This window comes from Lineus longissimus, chromosome 18, assembly GCF_910592395.1.
Source record: "Lineus longissimus chromosome 18, tnLinLong1.2, whole genome shotgun sequence".
Lineage (NCBI taxonomy): Eukaryota > Metazoa > Nemertea > Pilidiophora > Heteronemertea > Lineidae > Lineus > Lineus longissimus.
Window position 1 is genome coordinate 10,345,925 of NC_088325.1, and position 21,712 is coordinate 10,367,636.

At 36.5% G+C, this 21,712-nt stretch overlaps 1 protein-coding gene across 7 annotated transcripts in view; it reads left to right on the forward strand.

Moving 5' to 3' along the window:
- Nucleotides 1–21,712, forward strand: part of LOC135502393 (neural cell adhesion molecule 2-like) — a 122,049-nt gene that overhangs the window by 87,386 nt on the left and 12,951 nt on the right. For 2 of the 7 annotated variants that reach the window (XM_064795189.1, XM_064795191.1), the window contains exons 15-16: nt 17,609–17,819; nt 20,786–20,875. In XM_064795189.1, coding sequence (XP_064651259.1) covers nt 17,609–17,819; nt 20,786–20,875 — 301 coding nt within the window. Of the gene's footprint in view, nt 1–652; nt 725–6,266; nt 15,050–17,608; nt 17,820–20,785; nt 20,876–21,712 lie in introns of those variants that run through there. The other 5 variants (XM_064795190.1, XM_064795192.1, XM_064795193.1 and 2 more) reach the window with 4 other exon arrangements.

Sequence of the window (21,712 nt, forward strand, 5' to 3'; positions counted from 1 at the left end):
GACAAACGTTTATAAATAGATACTATTGGACTTTGGTAGAAAGTGCTACTCCGAAAGTGGGGAAATTTGGCTGAAAATTTGTGAAATTACGTCAAATTCTAGCAGAAATACGTACTATTTCGCCACTTTTGTCGCTAGCAGGGTTGGGTTGAGCTGGTTCAGGATGGCCTAAACCTAATAAGATCGTTGCAACAGAACTGAGATGGACTAAGGCTAATTGTGGATTACATGGAAGACCATTGAGCTATGGACTTTACTCTCTGAATGTTCTCAGGCATCTGGGAGAGTTCAAAGAACAAAACTTATATCCACTCATTCGTTGCAACAAATATTTTAATGTTCGGTATATTATGTTAACTTTGATTTTCAGTATTTGGGATCATTTTGGGTCCGCAATCTCAGACATTGTCAGATGCAAAAGTCTTGAATTAAAAAACAACAACACGTATTTGTTAACTTCCTGTCTTATTTTCAGTAACGTTTCCATAGGTTAATTCAGTTATTGATTAATTACTGTAGAGTTAATTACTACTTAATTGATTGATTGCTAATTAATCTGCATGGTTATTTGTCTCGTAATGCACCAAACATTTTCTTCTGTTCTCTCATCTACCTCATGTTTAAATGTTTTCGGCCATGTTTGTTATTTCAGCTGCATATATGCCTCTCCCAAATAAGGCAACACCGCCCCCTATACTTGAAACAAAACCAACAACTCCGAACAGTAGGTTCAATTATCGATTAAAATGCACTCAAAGACTTGAAGGTCTGTGTTTGGTGAAAGGGAATAAGATATTTCAAACATTTGTTGATTTCAATTCGTTGATAATGATAAGTTGTTCTTCATTCATGGTCATGATATGATAATCAGCTGATTATGGAAATATATCAGACACATTTAATTATAGTTCAGACTTATCCAAATGCCCAAAGGGCAAATTTGGTTGCATAAGTTCCAGTTCTCTGAGAGCTATATCGGCACTGAAAAGAAATATTTAGTTTCTGAGTATTCAATTAGACCTAGTGCTTCACTAGAACCAGTGGAAAAAGTCAAGGTTGATTCCAAGATCATTGGTTTGACCTTGAACCAGCAGCAAAGGTCATGGTCGGTATTGAACTGTTTCTTGACCAAACTTGATTGCGTAGCTGAAATTGATACTGCTACACAAGTTCTACACAAAATAGTTTGAGCGTAAACTTTGTCACAAACATTTAAAAAAAGTTCTTTTGCCCTTTCTCCTTCACTGACCTTCCTGTCCATAAAAATTCAAGAGAATATTTTGTGGTGTTTTTCGAAGCTTTTGGCTTGCTGATTTGCTAGGCGAGCCTAAAATTGCAATTTATGTTAGTTGACCAGACCAGGTTTAAGATGCATGCGCATGGTACACGACATTTGACAGATTTTTAACAATTAACATATCTTTGCAAGAAAAAACAGATCACAGATTATTTAGTTGAATCCTAGTTTGGCTCTGCATTCTACTGAGGTTTTGGATATAAGTGCGGTACGATATCAGTTAGATGTTGGTCCCGTATCATATTGATATAGGCCTATCATTCCAGCTAGATATCAGAGCATTTTGACTTTCCCTTGGTACTGGTGGGGATTTGAGACCGACAAGTGAAATTTCAATGTAGCTGAGAGATTTTGAGACAATAGGACTTTTAATGTCCTTTGAGGCATGTTGTGACATGTGTAGTCAGAAGTTTAAACAATAATAGTGAAGAAAGAAATTCTTGCAAGGTTGTTTAATTGGAGGCCTCTTCACCATGCCCCCTTTAGGTAAGGACAGGAACCTTCTAAGTGCCACCTATTGGTAAAAGGGTGAAGGGGCAGAGTTATAACTGTCATAAAATTTCACGCTTTTTCGCCCGCTCCGAAACTGCCTGTGTGGTCTGATAACAAACCTAGAAAAACCTCTCGATGCTTTTTTGTTCAGCCTCGCTTTTAAATGTCCTCTTTAGTGTTCACACTGTAAATAAGTTTTCCCTATTTGTCCATTTCCCTAGTTGTACAGAGATAAGGTTACTAGGCAGTAGTGTTGCCTTGGTTACCAGACATGTTTATTTGTCCTCCCAGCTTTAAGTTAGGTGTTTTCCTTGAATTATTGTATTTTTTTACAATATTGAAATGAAAACTGTTGAAATGATAAATAGTTTTTTCTATAACAAGAACAAATAGTTGATGGTAACTATAGTTCATTTTGTGAGTTCGTTCCCATAGCAACTGTCGATTTGAATGTTTCATTTTCTTTTAGTGTACATGATACTGACCCTGTTGATGGCTTGTGTCTTTTTTATGTGGAAATTCAAATTTTTGATGCTAGGATAAAAGTGTTACCTATCACCAGCCAGCTTGTTCTTTTAGAGAAAATCATATGCTGCAATGTAATGGTAGCCATTGCAAATGAGAGAAATATATTTTTTTTCAGCCAGTTGGATTCAGTATTTAGACTCTGTGGATCTTTGCTACATCATTCCGTTTTGAAGAGTTGATAATAATCTATAAGAAATCTCAATTTTGAGCTGTTGAAAAGTTCCTTGTGACCTAATTTTAAGTTATGATGTTAGCGCCACCTAGCTATTCGGCTATTTGTCCCCGACAGCTGCCCCGCTTTGACTGCAACCTGCTAAATTATCAAGGTACGCATAGATTTTAAATCTTCACCTTGATTTGCTGATTTCACCTGTGCAGTGCTGTTTACCTTAATACCTGCAATGTTCTGATAATCATGGTCATTTTAGCATGAAGTGGACTTTTTGCACCTTGGCCTGTACTTGATTAACACTAATATAAATGCATGAGCAATTGCAAAGAATTAATTTCTGGCAAAACAGACTGGTTGCTAAGCAGTTGCAGAGGTTACTTGGCAACACATTACCATAGCAACCAGAATAAAACCCAGTATAAATGCATAAGCAGCTACAAGTGGTTGCTAATTGTCATGACATGATACTTCCCAATATTTTACCATAGCACCAACAAAACAACTGATAGAAATACTTAAACAACTCCAACTAGTTGCTTACCTGTTGCAATGTTAGGTTACTTAGCAACACGTTGCCACAGCAACCAGAAAGAGAAACTGGTGTGAATGCATAAACCTAAACTTCAACAGTTTTTTAATAGCAGGTTTCTCAGTCACACATTTCTACATAGCAACTAAAAAATAACTGATGCAGAAGGAAATTAAAACTCCATTGACGTTACTTGGCTACATTGCCGTTGGGTATATTTGGTTTCTTAGCAACACACCATAGCAACCAATTGATTAAAACAACTTCAAAGGTAACTCATGATCAGTGTCTACTTCACAAATCCGTCTGAAAAATGGTACACGTTTATTGGGCTGGAATTTCCTCTGGGTTGCCATGTCATTGCAGTCTTGTCGCTTTCAAAAAAATTACCTTTAGTGATAATGAAACTTGCATTGGGCTTCAATACAGGCATGTTGCATGTCATCCTTGGTGGTCGGGTATTCCTCAATCTACACATTCATATACATATACTCTAGTTTCACTGATCTAAGATCACTTCTGGATATTCAGTTCAAGTTAAATTGTAGATATCATGCACATTGTCTTTCAATGCCATTTGAACCTATCAAATTTGGATGGAAATGTGTTGGTGACACCAACTTGTCTAATTGTTATTACATTATGTTCCGGCTTCACCCTTGTTTAGATTTTCTAGGAAGAAATCAACCTGTCTTAGATCACTGAAACTAGACTATTTGATACCAAAAAACACAAAAGAGCTCCTTTGACATAACTGACATACAACTCAATGTAAATAAGATTGTTTGAGCAAAAAGCTGTTATCAGTAGAAATCCTTCTATGTGGACTAGGCATACACACTGTACATTAATGTGGGGTTTACATGTAAATGTAAAAAAACACTCTGACAACATCGCTAACTACCCTACGCTTACCCAGCTTCTAAAGCAAACTGTGGTTTTATATGTCTGAATTTTAATACCCTATGATGGATTATCTTTTCACCAGACTAATATCATTTTATCAATTGATAACTTTTATAAATCAATGATTCTCTTTCTGAATAAATCAAATATAATTCAAATCCATTGCTAACAATTCTTTTTCAGTTAAGTATGCGTGCATGCTAAATTCTCTTTCCCTGTGTAGCAGTATTTCATCTGATTTTATGTTCATTTCTGAAGTATTTCTCTTGATAATATACCCGTGCATGTGAACAACTACATGACAATAAAGGATGGGTCATAATACTAGATTTACTTGTCAATGAGGTAAAATACCAAAATGGGAACCAAAACCTCTTTGATAAATTTTGGTTCCTTCAAATATAGTGAAGTTATTCATGATAGAGGGGGAGAAATACTGCCAATATTGCATGTTGCTTATTTTAATAGTTAAAGTTAAGTTGTAAGGTTCAGTTTGTTGGTGTGGCTCTGTCTATGTCCAATGTCTAAGCACTTTGTGAACACAAACACAATAGAACAATCTGAATACTATTCGTCCAACTTATATTGCAATAAATGAGGGGGGGGGGTCTTATTGGGATGCAAAATGACTGGACTCAATGAGATATTACCTGAATTTCATCCATTGACAAAGCAATTCCAACGAAGTGAATTTTCCTGCTGTTTTGTATTAATTTGCTTTCTTTTTTGCATGGGTTTTTGGGCATGTTAGGAGAGAAACTGTGTCTGCCTCAACATTGATGCGATATATATCATTATTTGAATAAATACTAGAGTGATTGGCTGATTGGTTGATTGAATTTAAAACAAATTCTGAAAGGCCTTGGCCACAGGATATCAATGTTAAAATGGAAAATATGTGAAGCCTGGTTGCAGCAATCCTTGATTCCCAACCAAGGACTGTAAGTTTTAGTTTGATATATATTCACTTTGAGCCATTTTAGAATTGAAATTATTACCTTGCTTTGGGTTCTTGTTTGTCGAAACAAGACCATGCTGGTAGACCTCACATTTCATCTGAACCCTTTGACTGGGGCCTTGAATTTTCATCTACATCTACAATTTTCATCTTTTAGGTCCACCCAAGTGGTCTTGATTAGACAACTGAGGATGCCAGCATGGTATTAGAAAAAGGCTTTGAACTTGGCTGTCCATATGCATTTCTAGTTGGCTTGTTTCGTGGTTTTGACCCATTTTCTCAGAATGGGGAAAAAAGAACTTGGCTTCTTTTTTGGACTAGTATCCTCAATAACAATTGAATAATTGGATATTACTTGAATCCTTGAATCAATCAATCAATCAGTCAATCAAATGCAAAAATCAAGTGGCTAATTGGTAACAGTCAATCAAAAAAGGACAGAATTGAAAATCTAATGGATGTTTGTATTTGGATTTTTTTGGCATGTGTGTGAAAAATCCCTGCGTGTTGTGCTAAAATACTTCTCAGAACTTACTTTCCAGCCACATACAAACATGCTGCAGTGTATTTGGAATATCTCGTGTTGAAATTTCTTTAACAATTTCATTTTTTAATGTCGATTTACACATTTTTTACCGGCAGGTACATTTTTGCACTCTACAGTTTGGGACCAATTCAATTCTTCACAGATTTTGTAAACCTGGAGGCTTGTGGAAAAAAGTACTCACACCCGTTCACGCTAATTTGTACGAAGCTGTGATCAGTCGGCCTTATAGCATGGTGAAATTCTTGGTATTGTCAGTGACTGCTTCAGTGCGTTCCTGAGTGTTGTTAAAATTTAGTCCTGTCCAGTTTAGACTTTTTCGAAATTTGAAAAAATATGAATTGTTCTTTTGTTTCAGTGAAATGAAAATTTTGCTATTACTGCTGGCACAAGTTTGCGATAAAGAAAAATTTCAGAAATAGTTTTAATCTGGTGATTATTTGTTAGTAATTAAAAAAATGGATGCATACATGTAGAATAAGTGTCAGTCCTGAAATAATTTTGTAAAATAAATTTGCGACTTTTCATATGATCTTTAGTGTATAACTCCAGGTTTACATTTAAATGAATGTCTGCAAAGAATTTAGGATTCATAATTTCTAAAAAAGTTTTCAAAATTACCTATATTTAAATAGAAAACTATCATGAAGAATATAGGGAATTTTAACAAACTTTCTAGAAATTGACATGTAATACCAATCTCTATCTATCCTCATTTCTGAGAGCAGACACATTTTTTCTCATTAGACCAACAGCCCATGAATTTTCACTTTTCTGTAGACCTACTACCCATGATTTCTCGTCTGTCATTGTCTCAAAACGCCTTTTGTTCTGTTTCAGCAGCTGACGGTGGAACTTGGCCAATTAAATCGAGTGGTATAAAATCGTTGGCATCCCCCGCCCTCGTCGCAATTATGCTAATTATCTCGAAACTACAGCTCTAATTGGACACTCTCGGAGACTGGGGAAATTCTTGGAAAATACTCACGATCGAAGATGGTGGTGCTTGAAAAACGAACAATTGACTCTGAATTATCAGCAAAGAACATTTCAAAGATTTTCGAAATGTTGAAAACTTTTGAAAGTGTAAATGTTCAATTTGTTAAATATAATTTATGTAAATGGGTAGTCATCTTTGACCTCTAATTAAGTCAGTTTGTGAGGAACTTTATTTTTTAACCAAACAGGTGCCCAGTAGCATTTAATGCGATACTGGTGCCTGTTAGTTGCTGGCCTGACGTCAATCTATCAACATCTTATCCAAGATATTCACCAGTCGAAAAAATTGCATAAAAGATTGCAATTTTGATTGGTGAATCTCTATCACCATGGTTACAATAAGCAGTTCCCATGACAACCAATGTAGGTTCCCATAGCAACTATTAAAGGTTACCATGGCAACCAATAAGATAAAACCATGTCAATCCTCCGTCACCCATAACCAGCTTGTCTGTTGTCCAGCTCCTTTATGTCTGTTGTGTTTGTTTATTTTTTGCACTTTTTCATTAATTTTCTATTAATTTTCTATTAATTTACACTGTTTTACATGTTTTTATTTGCCATCATAACAACCTTTAATCTTTTGGGGTAGCATGCACCCCCTGTGGAAATAATTTGTATATTAATTCTAAAATTCCGTCACTTTTTGAAGATTTTTTAGGTCTAATTAACATCAATAAAGACACTAGTAAACTAAAATTTAAAAAAGGTAATTTTTTTGGTGTCACGATGAGTAGAAGACGAAGGTGAACAGTTCCACTAGCAAGGGTATTCATTTTAAGAACAGAATTGAAATGAAGTAGGGTATTTGGTGCAACATATTAAAACCACAGTTAGAACAACACACCAATATGTTTACCAGATTTTGTAGATCAATTTGCCAGTATTTGTTATGAATGATACTGCTGATATCAGAAGTAAATCACATACCTTTATTTTTGCACACAAAGGTGGAAAAACAAAGTTGTAACATGGAATGGAATTTTTACTCCAGGACTGAGATTTTGGCATGCTAGTTTTCCATACACCACAGTAAGGAAAGACTTTCTAAGAATAGAAATGTTCACTTCAAAAATATTCAGTTGATGATAGGATCAAACAACATGCCCAGCAAATTCATCCAAATTCATATTGTGTAATTTCAATTGTTCCCTTAAGTTTATAGTCAACTTTCATTCCATAAATGTGGTTGTTAGATATGCCTCCAGTAGGTGTCTCCACTACTTTTGTGATGTTTTTATCGAACAGGGAATAAAGTTGGTTATGGGTGATCCATTAAATAGGTCACAAAAGCTGACGATAGGACATATTCTGTCCCAAGCCACACCCCATCCCCCCAACCACAGCTGCAGTCAGAGTGTGCACCCCCTTAACCAGCCCCACCCCGCCCAGCCTCACCCAAATATATCAGCAATTAGCTATCTTGACTTTTACAGGCCAATGTGACTACCTAGATATTTCACTGTGTTACCTTTTGATAATTTGTGAATCAAACCTGTAAGAATACTCCGCCAGTTGATATGGAAAATTTTAATAGGCCACAGAACTAGCGACAGGGCTTCTCTTAAATAGCGTTCTTTGGTACCTGCAGCATCTGTGGTGGGGTGTTTTGTGGAAATCACGGAAGTTATCCGATGCCATTAGCGTGTTGTATAACTAGCCCCGCACCTGAAAGAGTTGGTGCCAGAGTGTTATCTTACCATGTGACGTCACAACTAGCGCTTGTGGTGCTGAGCTGTTGTAACCAAGACAGTGAATTCGTCCTGTATGTTCTCGTTTTTTGCAAAAAGATGGCAGACTGTGCAGACCGACCAGATTTTCTATGAGAGAAAGTTGGTTCTTCTTTGTTTGAAGTTAGCTATTCGCTGAAATATGCTGAAATGGAAGAAATGGAACATGCAAGTGACAAGTGTGGATGAACTGGTTTGAGTACAATCAGTTATCGGACACGTTATGTAAGGTAGTGTTATATAATTTTGTGTGAGCCATTGAGGGCTGGCTCTATTAGGCAGAATTGAAAATAGTGCCAGGGTCAGTTGTTTTTGGTTTTAAGTTTCGAAAGCATTCTGTTCAAATAATCATATATATGTGTTCGTTTTATACAATTTTATTGTACGATTTTGTTTCGTTTGTGTTTTCCGATATTGGCGCTTAGGATAAGAGCCCACCTCATCAATTGCCAAATGCCTCTTGTGACCATGACCGTGACCATGACCTTTAGTCAGATGACTAAATAATCATTAATATGAATAATTTCTGAAAAAGGCATCCATTTGCTTAAAAAACATAAAAGTATTGTAGATTTTAAACTTTGCACCAAGTGGATTCTTCTCGGACATTTATCATTGATTTGATGTCATCTTTAGCATTTAGCAAAACAAGCAATTTCACCAAACTGCATTTATTATCTCATTAAAGACTGCCAAAGTGGTCTTACTACCCTTAACTTATGAAATGGCTGTTCCCTGTAAGTGATTTAGTTGAGTCCATTCCAGTTTAGAGAGTAGATTTAAATGTTTTTTTTATGAGATGAGAAGGTTTGGCCATGAACTAAATGCTGTGTTGAGTAAGTCTGATGTTAGGAGGGCGGCAGATCAAGAAAGAATTTGGAGTTTCATTTCTATAAATGCAGATAGGTACCCTCTTGCTATGTGAGGGGACAAAAAGTGCCACCAAAAAGTTAAAAAGGTGTCAAAACCTATATTGACATGACTATTCATTGGAATGGTCTCGATGAATACTTTCTGGTGGTTCAGTTGCTGCCGTGATTGATTTTTGGACAAAATGTACCTTTCTTAAAATTTGTAGCCCTGCTAGATTAGGACAAGGGATGCAGTTTATACCTCAGGATTCATGGTTCTTGCCGGTGGTCATGTTTATTTTCAAGTTAAACCATTACTATGGTTACGGTTACCATGACAATGACTACCCATTGCCAAGGTTGGTTACAAACCTGGCACCAGTTGGATTGAGATTGATGATTGGGAGATCTGTGTAGAGGGTTCTTTATGAACCAGTTTGAAACTTTTAGAATAATCTGTTGCAAAAGGCTCATGGGAGGTTTATGCAAATGAGATTAATGACCTCGTCATCTTATAAACCTCATCTCCAGGTGTATTTTATTATTGTAATGGCTTCAGTCATTGGTCTTTGGGAACAAGTTCAGGGAGTCCCCACATGTTTGGAAATCATGGAAGTCTTGTCACCAAGATGAAATGTTCCTGGGGAGAGGTAGCAATTGTGATCTTAAGAGGGTTAGCCATCCAGAACATCATTCTTTATCAGATGTCGGTATATCTTGTTTATGGTGTATAATACTTGGTTAACATAGAGTTGGTGTTGTCACTTGAAACGTTCACTTTAAGAATGAACAAGTCAGTTACAAAGAGCGGATGATATTGGATTCACAAAGTCAATTTTCACCCTGATGGTGTTCCATGTCATGTTTTTAAACCCGTGTCAGTTTATAAATATACACGTGACTTGTGCCGAGTGACAAGTGACAGCATGAACTCTAGTTAACATAGCCTAAGGTGCCAACATCGATTCATGTTGTAACGGGATCGAAACGATCAGGTTTTATTGGGACACCCTGTGTAGCCGGTGTACATTAGACTAATAAAAGTGTCATTTCTGTCTAAACTTAAGATTCATTTGCGGGATTACAGAAGCAAAAACTGTCGTTGATACTTTTTCTGTGGATACTGTGGAGCATTTTGATGCCCTGTTGTCTCTTAATGTATGATAATAATATATTCGAATATTCGGCAATTTAACGCATAGCTGAGTGTTAATATCTTTTCTGTCTTGAATTGCCCACGGGTATAGAGCGTGGCTGAGCTTATTTTAGCACAGGGAACTTCAGATGTAGAGGAACATAGGAGAAGTAGTTGTAATTTAGGCCTCCAATGTGGAAACAAGGAAAACTTCATAATGTAGGAGGAAACCAGAGTGTTGGAATCATTGTAATTGCATTTGCTTTAGGCTTTTGTGCTTATAGCAGTTTGAGTGTGTGTCAATTATTGCCGGAGTGTTTAAACAATGCAAAACTGAACAAATTAGTGCATCGTCGAAGATTAAAGTTATTTCATCACCACCTCCGTCAAAATCACGTAATGCTCCAAGTGTTGACAATGATGACGGTGATGACATCAAGAATACCATGATCTTTAATCATCCTCATAAGTATGATATTGTTCAGCTTGACAATCTTTTTAGAAATTAAAGGATACTATTTGGCCAGTAGTCTTTCTAAATAGATTATGACATTGGCCCTCTACTATTCCTTGTGGAACATCCATTTGCAGTGAGATTACAAAATAAAGGCAGCCAATTATGGTTACTATTTCCTCTACAACTGATGGTTCTCTGTGATTAACTGTCCAAAGCTTGATCAAGCCGTGTTAAATGTGGATACAAATCTCGTGTGCATAGCTATATTGTACTTAAATCTCACTAAAAGCTGTTGTCAACAATTAGTCTTCAGTGCCTTGGAAAACAAAGCTATTTTATTGGCTAACATCATAAACAAAATATAAAAATTTATCCCTCGCGCATTCAAAGTGGCCATGTGGTCAATGCGCGGACCCTGAAAGTGTTTCGTAAAGAGCCATATTTTCAGAAGCTGCTAAAAGGGATGGACATTCTCTGCTTTCCTGAGATGGACCATCGTTCTACGCTATCCTTAATTTGGCCAGCATTCTCTGCAATCCTGAGGTGGGCCGGCAACTTGTGGAGTGGAATCGCTTAATCGCTTTTGAGTAAGCCATGCAATTTCAAAACGTTTTTGGTAAAAGCTTGGTTGGAATGGCCACTTTGTCCCAAAAGGTGTTAGCTATGACTCAGATTTGTGAAAGATTGTTTGAGTCGCGCTCACATTTTAAACATTTCAGGGTATCAAAGGTAAAGGTGAGTTAAAGAAAATTCTACAATGCCACTAATCTGTTAGAGGTCTCTACTGAAGGAATGTATATATTTAAAATCCTTGGACACATGGTTAAGTAGACAAAAAGAATAATCAAATTAAACGAAATTTGAAAAATTAAAATTTTTTTGTCTGATAAAAACTTTTTAACGTTTGGATGAATTTGATTTTTGAGACTTTAAGATAGCTTCCTCGTGCAAGGCACTCTACACTAAAAATTACCTCTATACTATAAATAGCATACACATCAAAATAATCTTGCTTGCTACTATTTGTTACTTGTACAGATGTTGAACATTTAAATATGCCGCTGAATTTGTTATGCCCTTCGATGTCGTGACCAGGCACCTTAAAGTGGCTCTGGCCTGGTGTGAGCTTATCTGTATAGTCGATTGAAGCTGCTGTGTAGGGCAGATGTCTGACTATGGATCTGAACCTTCCAATAGGGAGAGGAGGCATCGGTTAACACTTTGAAGGCTGGACCAAAACAAGGCAAAGAAAAAAAGGAAGGCTCAAACTTGTTGGTGGTTAAAAGAACGGCTCTAACTTCTTAGCAGTTGACCTTTAGTTTATCTTCATTTCTCAGATTAAAATGTTTGCAATTTCATTAGTTACCGATGAAACGTGGGCTAACTAGGATAATTATTCACATAATTATTGTAAATAATGATTACCATAAGTGTTATTCAAAAATTTTAAAACATTTAAGACATGACATCAACAGTTTGTCCATTATACTGGTCATTAAGCACAGTGACATAATGATAATCCTCTGCAGAAACAAGTGGAAAAACTTTTTTTAAACTTTTTTTCTTCTTTCACAGCAGTTTCACGCCCTCCCCAAAGCCCCTCTTTTAAAAACAAATCTGAAACCCCAAACCATAAAATAAGCAGTCAACCGAAAGCTGAGAGCCTAATGAAGATATACAGTTGATCATATCATTCCTAGATGGCAACAATTAAAAAATAACAATAAAGATTCTTAGTTAAGATCGACTTACAGGTGATTCAAGATTTGTTTTGCAAGCAATTACTAGGTAAAAATTACGCCAGGCCAGTGTTCCCTTCAATTGATATTATTGTTATATCTTTATTTTTAAAATATTTTTCATTGAACATTCAGGGGCAAGTGTTAGGTCCTTACATCATTAATAATCAATCAGACTCATATATAAATAACTTGTAAAATATGATAAATCAAACTAACCCATTTTTATCTTGGACTGCGGAGATCTTGATTGTGAGAAATTTAACATAACTGGCGGGGCAGCTGTAGGGGTCATCTCAAAATTGCTGAATGCCATAAAAAAACATTTGTGCGTCCCTCGTAACCCATCTTAATGAGGAGAAAAAAAGATAAAAGGCATCAACACTTCATCTCAATGATGCCAGAAGTTTGAAAAGGATGACATTTTGGCAGGCAAGTGATTTTATGGTGATCCCTAGATTCAATGATTCTTCAAATGATCACCATTATTTGGTCCATTTGTCCTTTTTGCCTGTGAAAGAAATTAAGATTTCCGTCAGTTCTTGTTGGGTTAAATTTATATTGCACCCAGTGGTGTTGTAACATCGTAAATTTTATATTGCCATCTGTTTCTTCAATCATAATTCATATCTGTATAGTTGCAAATTTGAAAGCTTAATGACATGTAAAGCTATGATATTATGGTGATAACTTATTGGTAGAAGGACAGGGTCAACAACATAAACAAATTACCATTCATGAAAAAAAACCCCAGAATTGTCTCAATAAGAAAAAAAAAATTCTATTCAATGCAGTTTTCGTGCATTCCTTCCAATTTTGACAATATTTTTTATCTCATCCTTGAGATGAGGATAAAATGTTAAAAGAAGATTTTGTGCTTCCCTCACTGTTGTTGGTGGAAATGCTATTGTGTCATTAAAACTTTTTTCTTCGCAAATTTCCAATGTCATGGAAATACGAGAATTATCTAATTCGATATATATCCAGATATGTGCTTGGAAACTGCATTCAAAATTTGTCTCCGGTGTTTTTTTTGTGTCAGATTGTTTTTACAAGCAGTTGATGTGCTATCGCAGAGTGATGTAAGACATTCTTACACTAAGATATTGAAGCAGCACCATTTCGATTAAAAAAAAAAATCAAACGTGTACTAAAAATGACCACTTTGTGGTATGGTGCAACCACATTCTTGAGAAAGTTGCTTCAGTGAAGTTGCATTAAGATGAGACGACAAGCAAATAAAAAACATAGGTGGACCAGTTAGTGCTGTCATCTATCCATATGTATCTGAGCTAGTCAATTTGTCGACCGAATAAGTTGTTTAAGTAAGTTGATGGTTAAAGGTTAACATCCAAAACAACAATATCTTCGTTAGATCTTCACATCTTATCATTGCATTCATGATAATTGATTCAGGATTAAATGATGGTCATATTCAATGTTAATGTATGCGATTATGGTAATGACTCAATGTTGATTCCCTCAGTGTATAGAAATATTAATATCATGTGGGAATTTGAATTTTTCAAATTACTGTTTGATGGAGTGGGCATATCTACCAAGCCTATTTTGCAAAGTGGCTATTTTTTTTATTTTGGTGCCTATTTTGTGACCCCTAATTTCACCAGAGGTTTAAGATTGATACTCTAGTCACCATATGAACACAAAGTTAAATATGAATAACACAATGAGATACAGTATATTCTAAAATATAATCGTTTTTCTGGTAGTACTTCTCATTATGGCTAGATTTAACCTGGATTGGGACAATTTCCATACAGATCATGAGAATTGATCTCTTAAGATAGAAATGAGCCTAATGCAGTACCAGAGGAAACAATCTGTTGTGCATCGGCCCTGAAACTGACAACTTACAATATAGGCATAACATTACAGGCACAGAAAAAAATAGACAACTTCAAAAATAGGCCCGGTACCGGGGTATGGGGTTCAACGTTGCTGAAGCCATTTGTGTAACTGTTAGGAAATGTTGCTCTGCCAAAGTTAGATAAGTAATCATCGTGTGATGTTATTTTCTTTATGCACTCTATACTTGCTGAGGCTAGATCCGACTTAGTCACAAATTATTGAGTTTCCATTTTGTCAGGGTTCTCCAGCAATATTTTGCATTTTTACTACAATTGCCTCTGTCAGTTTTGTTGAAAAATGACAGGAAGAATCATTTCAGAATCAACAAACAAAACAAAAAAATAGGGGTTTTATAAACTCAAATTGTTTGAAACAAGACTTTCAAAAAATGAAGCAATCTTGATTAATTCAAATATTCCTAGTTAGTGTACAACCGTGCGAGTAGTATGCAGGTTACTTCAGAACAGATTGACCTACATTCAATTTTCTGTGTGATCTTGACCTGTATATGATGTTATGTATGTATAGGGTCACTTTGGTCATACTATAGTGAGTTGACATTCTCCAGCAATTCTTTTGCACTTCTGCTACGTTTGCCTCTGTCAGTTTTGTTGAGAAAGACAGGAAGAATCAATTCGGACACAACAAACAATATAAAAAAATCGGGGTTTCATAAACTCAAATTGTTTGAAACAAGACTTACAAAAAATGAAGCAATCTTGATGAATTCAAATATTCCTAGTTTGTGTACAACCGTGCGAGTAGTATGCAGGTTACTTCAGAACAGATTGACCTACATTTAATTTGTTCTCTATCAGTTTTGTTGAGAAAAGACAGGAAGAATCAATATGGACACAACAAACATTAGAAAAGAAGCGGGCTTTTATGAACTCATATTTTATGAAACCAGACTTACAAAAAATGAAGCAATCTTGATGGATTCAGCAGATTCCTGGTTAGTGTACAAATGTGCGAGTAGTATGCAAGTCCTTTCAGAACAGATTGACCTGCATTCAATTTTTACTGTGTGTCCTTGACCTGTATATAATGTTGTGTATGTCAAGGGTCACCTTGGTCATACTATAGGGAGTGCACATTCTTTCAAGAATCTAGAATTGTAAAAATGTTATGATTCAAAGGTATCGAGGAACAAAATTTATACACTACCCACTTCTTTAGATAGTGCAACCCTATGTGAGGATGACTGTTATTGTGTAAATTTGTGATGGCCATAAACAAAAATGGGCAATACCTTTTGTCACTGGAATAACCCAGCTTCAAGGTGGAAACTCAGTACTTTGTGGTGATTTTGCTGTAAATATTGCTTCATGATCAACGTAGTTTTTCGCCAGTTCTGTTTGCAAAATTTTTGTATCCCGTCAATGTAAATTGTAATCTTTTTTATTTGTAATTACATATAAATATATATACAATGGCGTACAAGATTATTTATGGCAAGTCACTGATCAATCAGAACTTGGAGGACTTTATTTTGGGCAGATGGACCACAGTCGGTACAGAAGAGAAGTTGGAGTGGTTTATACAAGACAGGTAGCACACAACCACAGCTATCGGTGAGATCATTTCAGCGAGATACTTTGATTCTCCAGTGTGTATTCTGTAGATGTCTTTTTCTGTGGTACGATCCACAGGGTGGAATGAAGTCAAGAATAACGTAGTGCCAAACACATAGGTGGATGCCAGGTGGGGATCTAATTCCATGATATTGGAAAGAGAAGAACTCTTGTCAAAAACAGCAACCCAGATCAAATCACTGTTGCAACATGATCGTCGGCCTTGGAAACGTATAAGAAAGATGTGGACAGAACCTTGAACCTTGCCATATAGGCTAGGCTGTACCAATCGTCTACAGCCATATTGCGTTGAGTGATAAATCCAGAAAGGAAAAAAATTTTGAATAATGAACCGTTATTAAATGATTCATTATTCAACATTTAAAAATATGGTGCAAGTAACCTTTACAACATGGCTAGTTTTGCTGGTGATAGGTACACTTATAACAATGATGCATTGTACACAGTGGGATATGATAGCGCAAAAGTGCACTACAGACAGGCAATTTGTATGACAGCCAACATTGCATGCTACATAAATCACTAGTCTGCAGGGATCATTTTGCTACTTTCGTCAAGATCAGAATTAATATGATTGACATGAAATACTATAAATATAAATCCTTTTGGTTGTAGCACATATTGCTATGACAGGCAATTTTACCTGCAAACAAGCAATCTTTTTATCGCCAGTCTTTTTCCAGAGGGGGAAAGGGGGACATGTCCCTCTCGCCCTGCAAAAAAAGCCCATGAGGAGATTTCGTGATTTTGACCAAGAAATATAACAAAATCACCAATTTTGCTGCTATTCTTCCCCCTGGAAATACTAATTGCTCAATGCAGCGGAAATCATTGCATGGTGTTGCAATAAAGAATGCCGTGTGGTAAAATAAAGTGCCTTTGAAGAAGCACAGGCTTTAAAAGGGTGCTATAGTAATGGGGTATGTATGTACGTATGAATGTCATATTGAACATGATATGAGTTTGGAACTACAGCTTTTTTTATGTGACAGTAGAGATTGGAAGGTAATGAAATACTTCTTTATGAAATAGGTAAGGTTATCATAAACTCAGTGTTGCTTCATGTAAAATGTATTTATGTCTTATAAAACTATCATTAGTCCATGATGATTAAAGATCGTGAGACACTTTGCCGCATCCCATTAAAAAATATTTCATCAGCTTCACTTCCCTGGGACCCATAAGATGGTAAGACCCTGCAGTGCTTCAGAGAAAGAAGGAAGGAAGTTTCTTAAGTGCTGCGCAAATGTGTGATCTAAATTGCAGCAATTTAAATTGCCTGTTTGCGGGTACTTGGGCCCATCAGCTGATGGACATCACTTTTCTCTCTCATGCATTGATGACTTTGTTCTTTTTTTTCTTCATCTCATTTCTTGTATACTGTAAACCGCCAGTTCTCTTTATTTCTGCATTTCACCTTCCTGAAACAAAGATTTCACAATTTATATTTTGGCGGATTACCAAATTTCTCCAGGTTTTTCCAATCAGAAAATATTTCGCTGACATTTTTATTGGATAAATTATGTTTTGAAAAAGTATAAATTTTTTGATAAGTTCAAAAAGAGCAATTGCTATACATTTCGGAATCGGAAGCTTTTGATATCACTCATATCAAATGTAACCGAAATAGGGGTTTTGATCGTGCAACACTTGACTTGTAAATGTCCTAGCAAGAACGCATATATGGCACAGCTAGAAGACTAATTCGCATGTTTGTGTTGGCATTCAAGATTAACAGGTCTCAAATCAAAATATCACCAGATGAGGTTAACATCCATTCAAAGCCCTCTCCGTCTTTTCCCTTCAGGTGATGCAGAGGAATCAACTGGTCGCGGTGGCGCCCTCTCAACTGGCGCAATCGTTGGCATCGTCATCGCCGTCTTCTTCATCTTCCTCATCATCATCGACGTGTCCTGCTACTTCTTGCACGAGTGCGGCATCCTGCATCACATTTGCGTGCAGTTCTGTGGCAAGGGGCACACGAGCAAGTCGCGAGAAGGTGATGTCGAGGAGGGCAAGTAAGTAAAGAGTTTAGGAATTGATATTTTGATTTTTGATTTTATGTGTTATCTTTTTCTTTGGTGAACAAGGAAATGTTATGATAGAATGTCTGATCACACAGAGAGTACTGCTCAAAGCAGATCTATTGGTATAGGCAGATGAATGCTGCATCCAATCTGGCACTGCTAGTGAGGTTTCCAAGGAATGTGTTAATCAGATTGATATTTCTTTCCAATCGTTTCACACTTCTTTCTTATCTAAAAGTGGTACTTGTAAACTTATGTTGGATGAAATTTCTTGTGAACGCAACTGGTTACCAATATTTTATACAGTTTTTTCTCTCTCCATTTTTGAATTGATTGCACATTTTTTGAACTGCAAATGTTTGAATATTTTTTGCATTGTGGTATATTTTTACAACTGGTTCTGGTTTTGATTAAAGTACAGTATGGAGTGTAAATAAAGTTATCATGTTTTTAAATTTATAATAGACTGGTTCCCATCTTTCTGCGTTTGGGTAAAAAGGTTAAAGGCCTATGCTGTTTATTCAAAGTTTGAAATGGAATTTGAGATTTTTGACTTTTGTAAACACACAGAATTCAAATTTCAAGAATTGTTGCATACCTAGAATAGATATACTCAGCAGTGTATATTTCATCACGTTTACATGTCTGGTGACTGTTCATTGGTAGTTTTTATTTCTATTTACCAGAGCCACCAGAATATACACTAAGTACAAATGTTGAGGGCCTTTGGGGCAGATCTTTAAAATGAACAGTTCGTTTTGTAAGGGTCTGATTTGACTGCGGGCTGTGCAGTGATTGCAAATGATGAGGAGCCAATGTCTTACATCAAATTAATCTAACGCCTGTAAAAGCTGTATTTTCCCGCTGATTCATATTTTTACATCATTTTGGTTCCTATGGAGGTCGTGACATATGTCTACTTGTTAAAAGAGTGGTAAACCGCTCCCCCTGTCACAGCTTTGGGAGTAAAAGTTCTGGTTATCACCCAATCGTTATCTTTACCCTAGTGACAAAATTGGGAACTAGTCAAGTTTTAACAAAGCATACAACCTCGATAAATTGATAATTCACCAACAGCATGTGAAGCATGGTACGGCAACTGTGAGTCTGTCCTGTAACACCCTCTATTGTTTAGTCCAGTAACTGTCTGGTGTTGTTTCGGGTCCTATCCTCTCAATCCAGTGCTTGACTTCAAACGATGGTGACTTGCTTACAGTGCCACCTGTGGGCTTTGTATATAGTCGCAAAAATGTTCAAAATACTTCCATTTCGTGACGAGCAGAGTCATTTGCATTGCCCCTTCTAACTTTTTTAAATATTCCACACAATTTTGTGCGAATTTAAGACCAACAAGGAATTTTTTTAGAGGAGGCTGGTATCATGCAAAAGGGTATTAGTTGGCTGACCCAAAGGTTACATATACATTTTAGAATTATGAAAGTTGCTCCTTCATGCCCAGAGATTTAACTCTACTATAAAATACAGGTCTCGGAATACTGTCATGACATTCTACTTTGGTATCAAATTTGAAATTATATTTCAAGCTGCCGAAATATTATTTTTACAACTATCTTTCCTCACAATATTGCAATCTCAGGAACATCAGTGTAAAACATGACAATATTGTGTACAGTTCTGTCCCTTTTTTTCTCCGTTAAAGGCAACTGTAATCATGTTTTTGTAAAAATTGAAGGCAATATCTGGATACTTGTATGATCACCATCTGCAAATTCAAATATTTTGTTTTTAATTTAGCTGGTGTAACTGTTGGCTACCAGTAGTCTTGCTAGTGACATTCCGAGTGGTGTGCTCAATATCTATAATGCAACAAACGTACACGATGACTCTAGCCTTTTGATAGAGAGGTTCAGATTTTATTCAGAGAATGGGTGATTTTTTTTCTCTAGTTGATGTCATCAGGTCAAGTCAATTGTTTTGTATTATTGTTTCTTTGCATACCAGACATAACACAAACTGTTACATTGCATTTATGAAAACATGCAACGTGATATCTTGCGTCAAAATTCAACTCATTCTTGTTTTCATAACAAAATCTGGACCTCTCCAATAACACCACCAGACACTGGACTTTACAACCTCTTTTCCATCCTGTGCTGTAATGACATACTCCTGATTCAAACCAACTGTCCATATGAAACTTCCTTGACAAATGCAACACTCACTGACATTTTTTGCGATCCCACTTGACATGAAAGTTGGTTTGATGAGATTCTTGATTGGGGGGTGAATGAAACCTACCAGGGGTGGATCCAGGGGAGTGCAGCTTAAGCAAGGCTCCCATCCCTTATTATCCCTCATTAAATTCTTTGAAATTGACGAATAATTTTGAGCAATAGACGTAAAATACACTTGATCTATCTGAGACTCCTGGATTCACCTCTGGGTGCACTGATGTGGCATGCGAAAAAGGAATGTTATTAATGGCCAGAACTGTACATGAGTCTTGGAAATTGTTTCTATGAAGCTAATTTAATGAGGTGTGCTTCATGGTGTAGATACAGGATACCTGATAGAGAGCTTCATAAATACCCACCGACAATGTATTTTTCTGAAAACCATCAAAATGGTCAATCTCTTTCACAAAACTTCTCATTGTGATAACAGTAATTAAGCTGACCCTGTTCAATTGACATGTTACCAATTTCAGGGTAAATAATAAAAAGGGCGATAAGCTATGAAACATAGCTGCTACAGTTAGATGTTAGGGGTAAGATTCTTTTGGTGATAGTACATCGACATAGAGTAGCAGGCAATAAATGAAATAAAAAAGTTGATGAACAATTTAAAGTCAAGGGAGATCATCACAAATGGGTCATTTCATCCGACAAATCCTATAACTGGACAAACTAGACATACATGTACACGTAATCCAAATGATTCCAAGCCCCTAACACCATGATTTGTTACCATGGTAACCATATTTTATTAACATCCAGTAAGGAGCTAGTTAAGAACACGGACGCAAACGGCGATCAAGCGAACTGCGAAGAAGTACACGAAATGACCGAGGACGTGAACGATGATGAGTGAGCCGCCATTTTTAATACTGCATGATGGGATGCATCATGTCCGTCTGCGCATGTTGTCTAGATTTCGTCATCGCCATTGTTGATTTATTATCGTATTTTTCACGATTACAAACCTCGTCCCATGGGATGTTTTCCTGATGCATTTGCTGTGGAAAGTTACCTTAGGGATGAGGTTGTCACCAGCAACCACCATTAGCGATTAGTTCTTGGCACTGACACTAGTAGAAGCATTGGGGGGGGGGGGCTAAAAGATTTTTTTGGTTTAACTCTTTTGCTGCAAGTGACGTGCATACCAAGTCTTGAACAAGCTCCCATGCCAGCGGGTGTCGAGCATAGCATTTTTTTGGTTTGGTTGTTAAGATTTTTAAAAGTAAGCTGTACGGTTCTGTATTGGTAACCACCATCAGAACAGGATGGCTCTGGCCAAAAAATGGCTGCCACAGGGAAAGGGTTAAGTGAAACACAAATGTCAATTCACACTCTCCTCATAAATTCATATCAATTTCTAAGACAATATTAATGCTGTTGATAGAATTAAGACTTTTAGATTGAAAGTCGCCTGGCAGGTCTAAAAGAACTACTTATCAATGGGAACGAAAACGAGAACTAGTCTGCTAAAGTCTGTAAAATTTACTTTGTACTGGGTGCCCCCATCAGATCAGAAAGTTCCCATGTGTTTAATTGCCAGATATTTGGATGTAGCAAAAGCAAAAAATATAGGACTGTTTTGGTATCATGGTCTTTTCTTACCCCCAAGTTGATTAAAACTAGTATAAGTTGCTGTTCACATTCGATTTATGTTTACCTCTCTGTGGGTCTTTCCCTATTTGGATT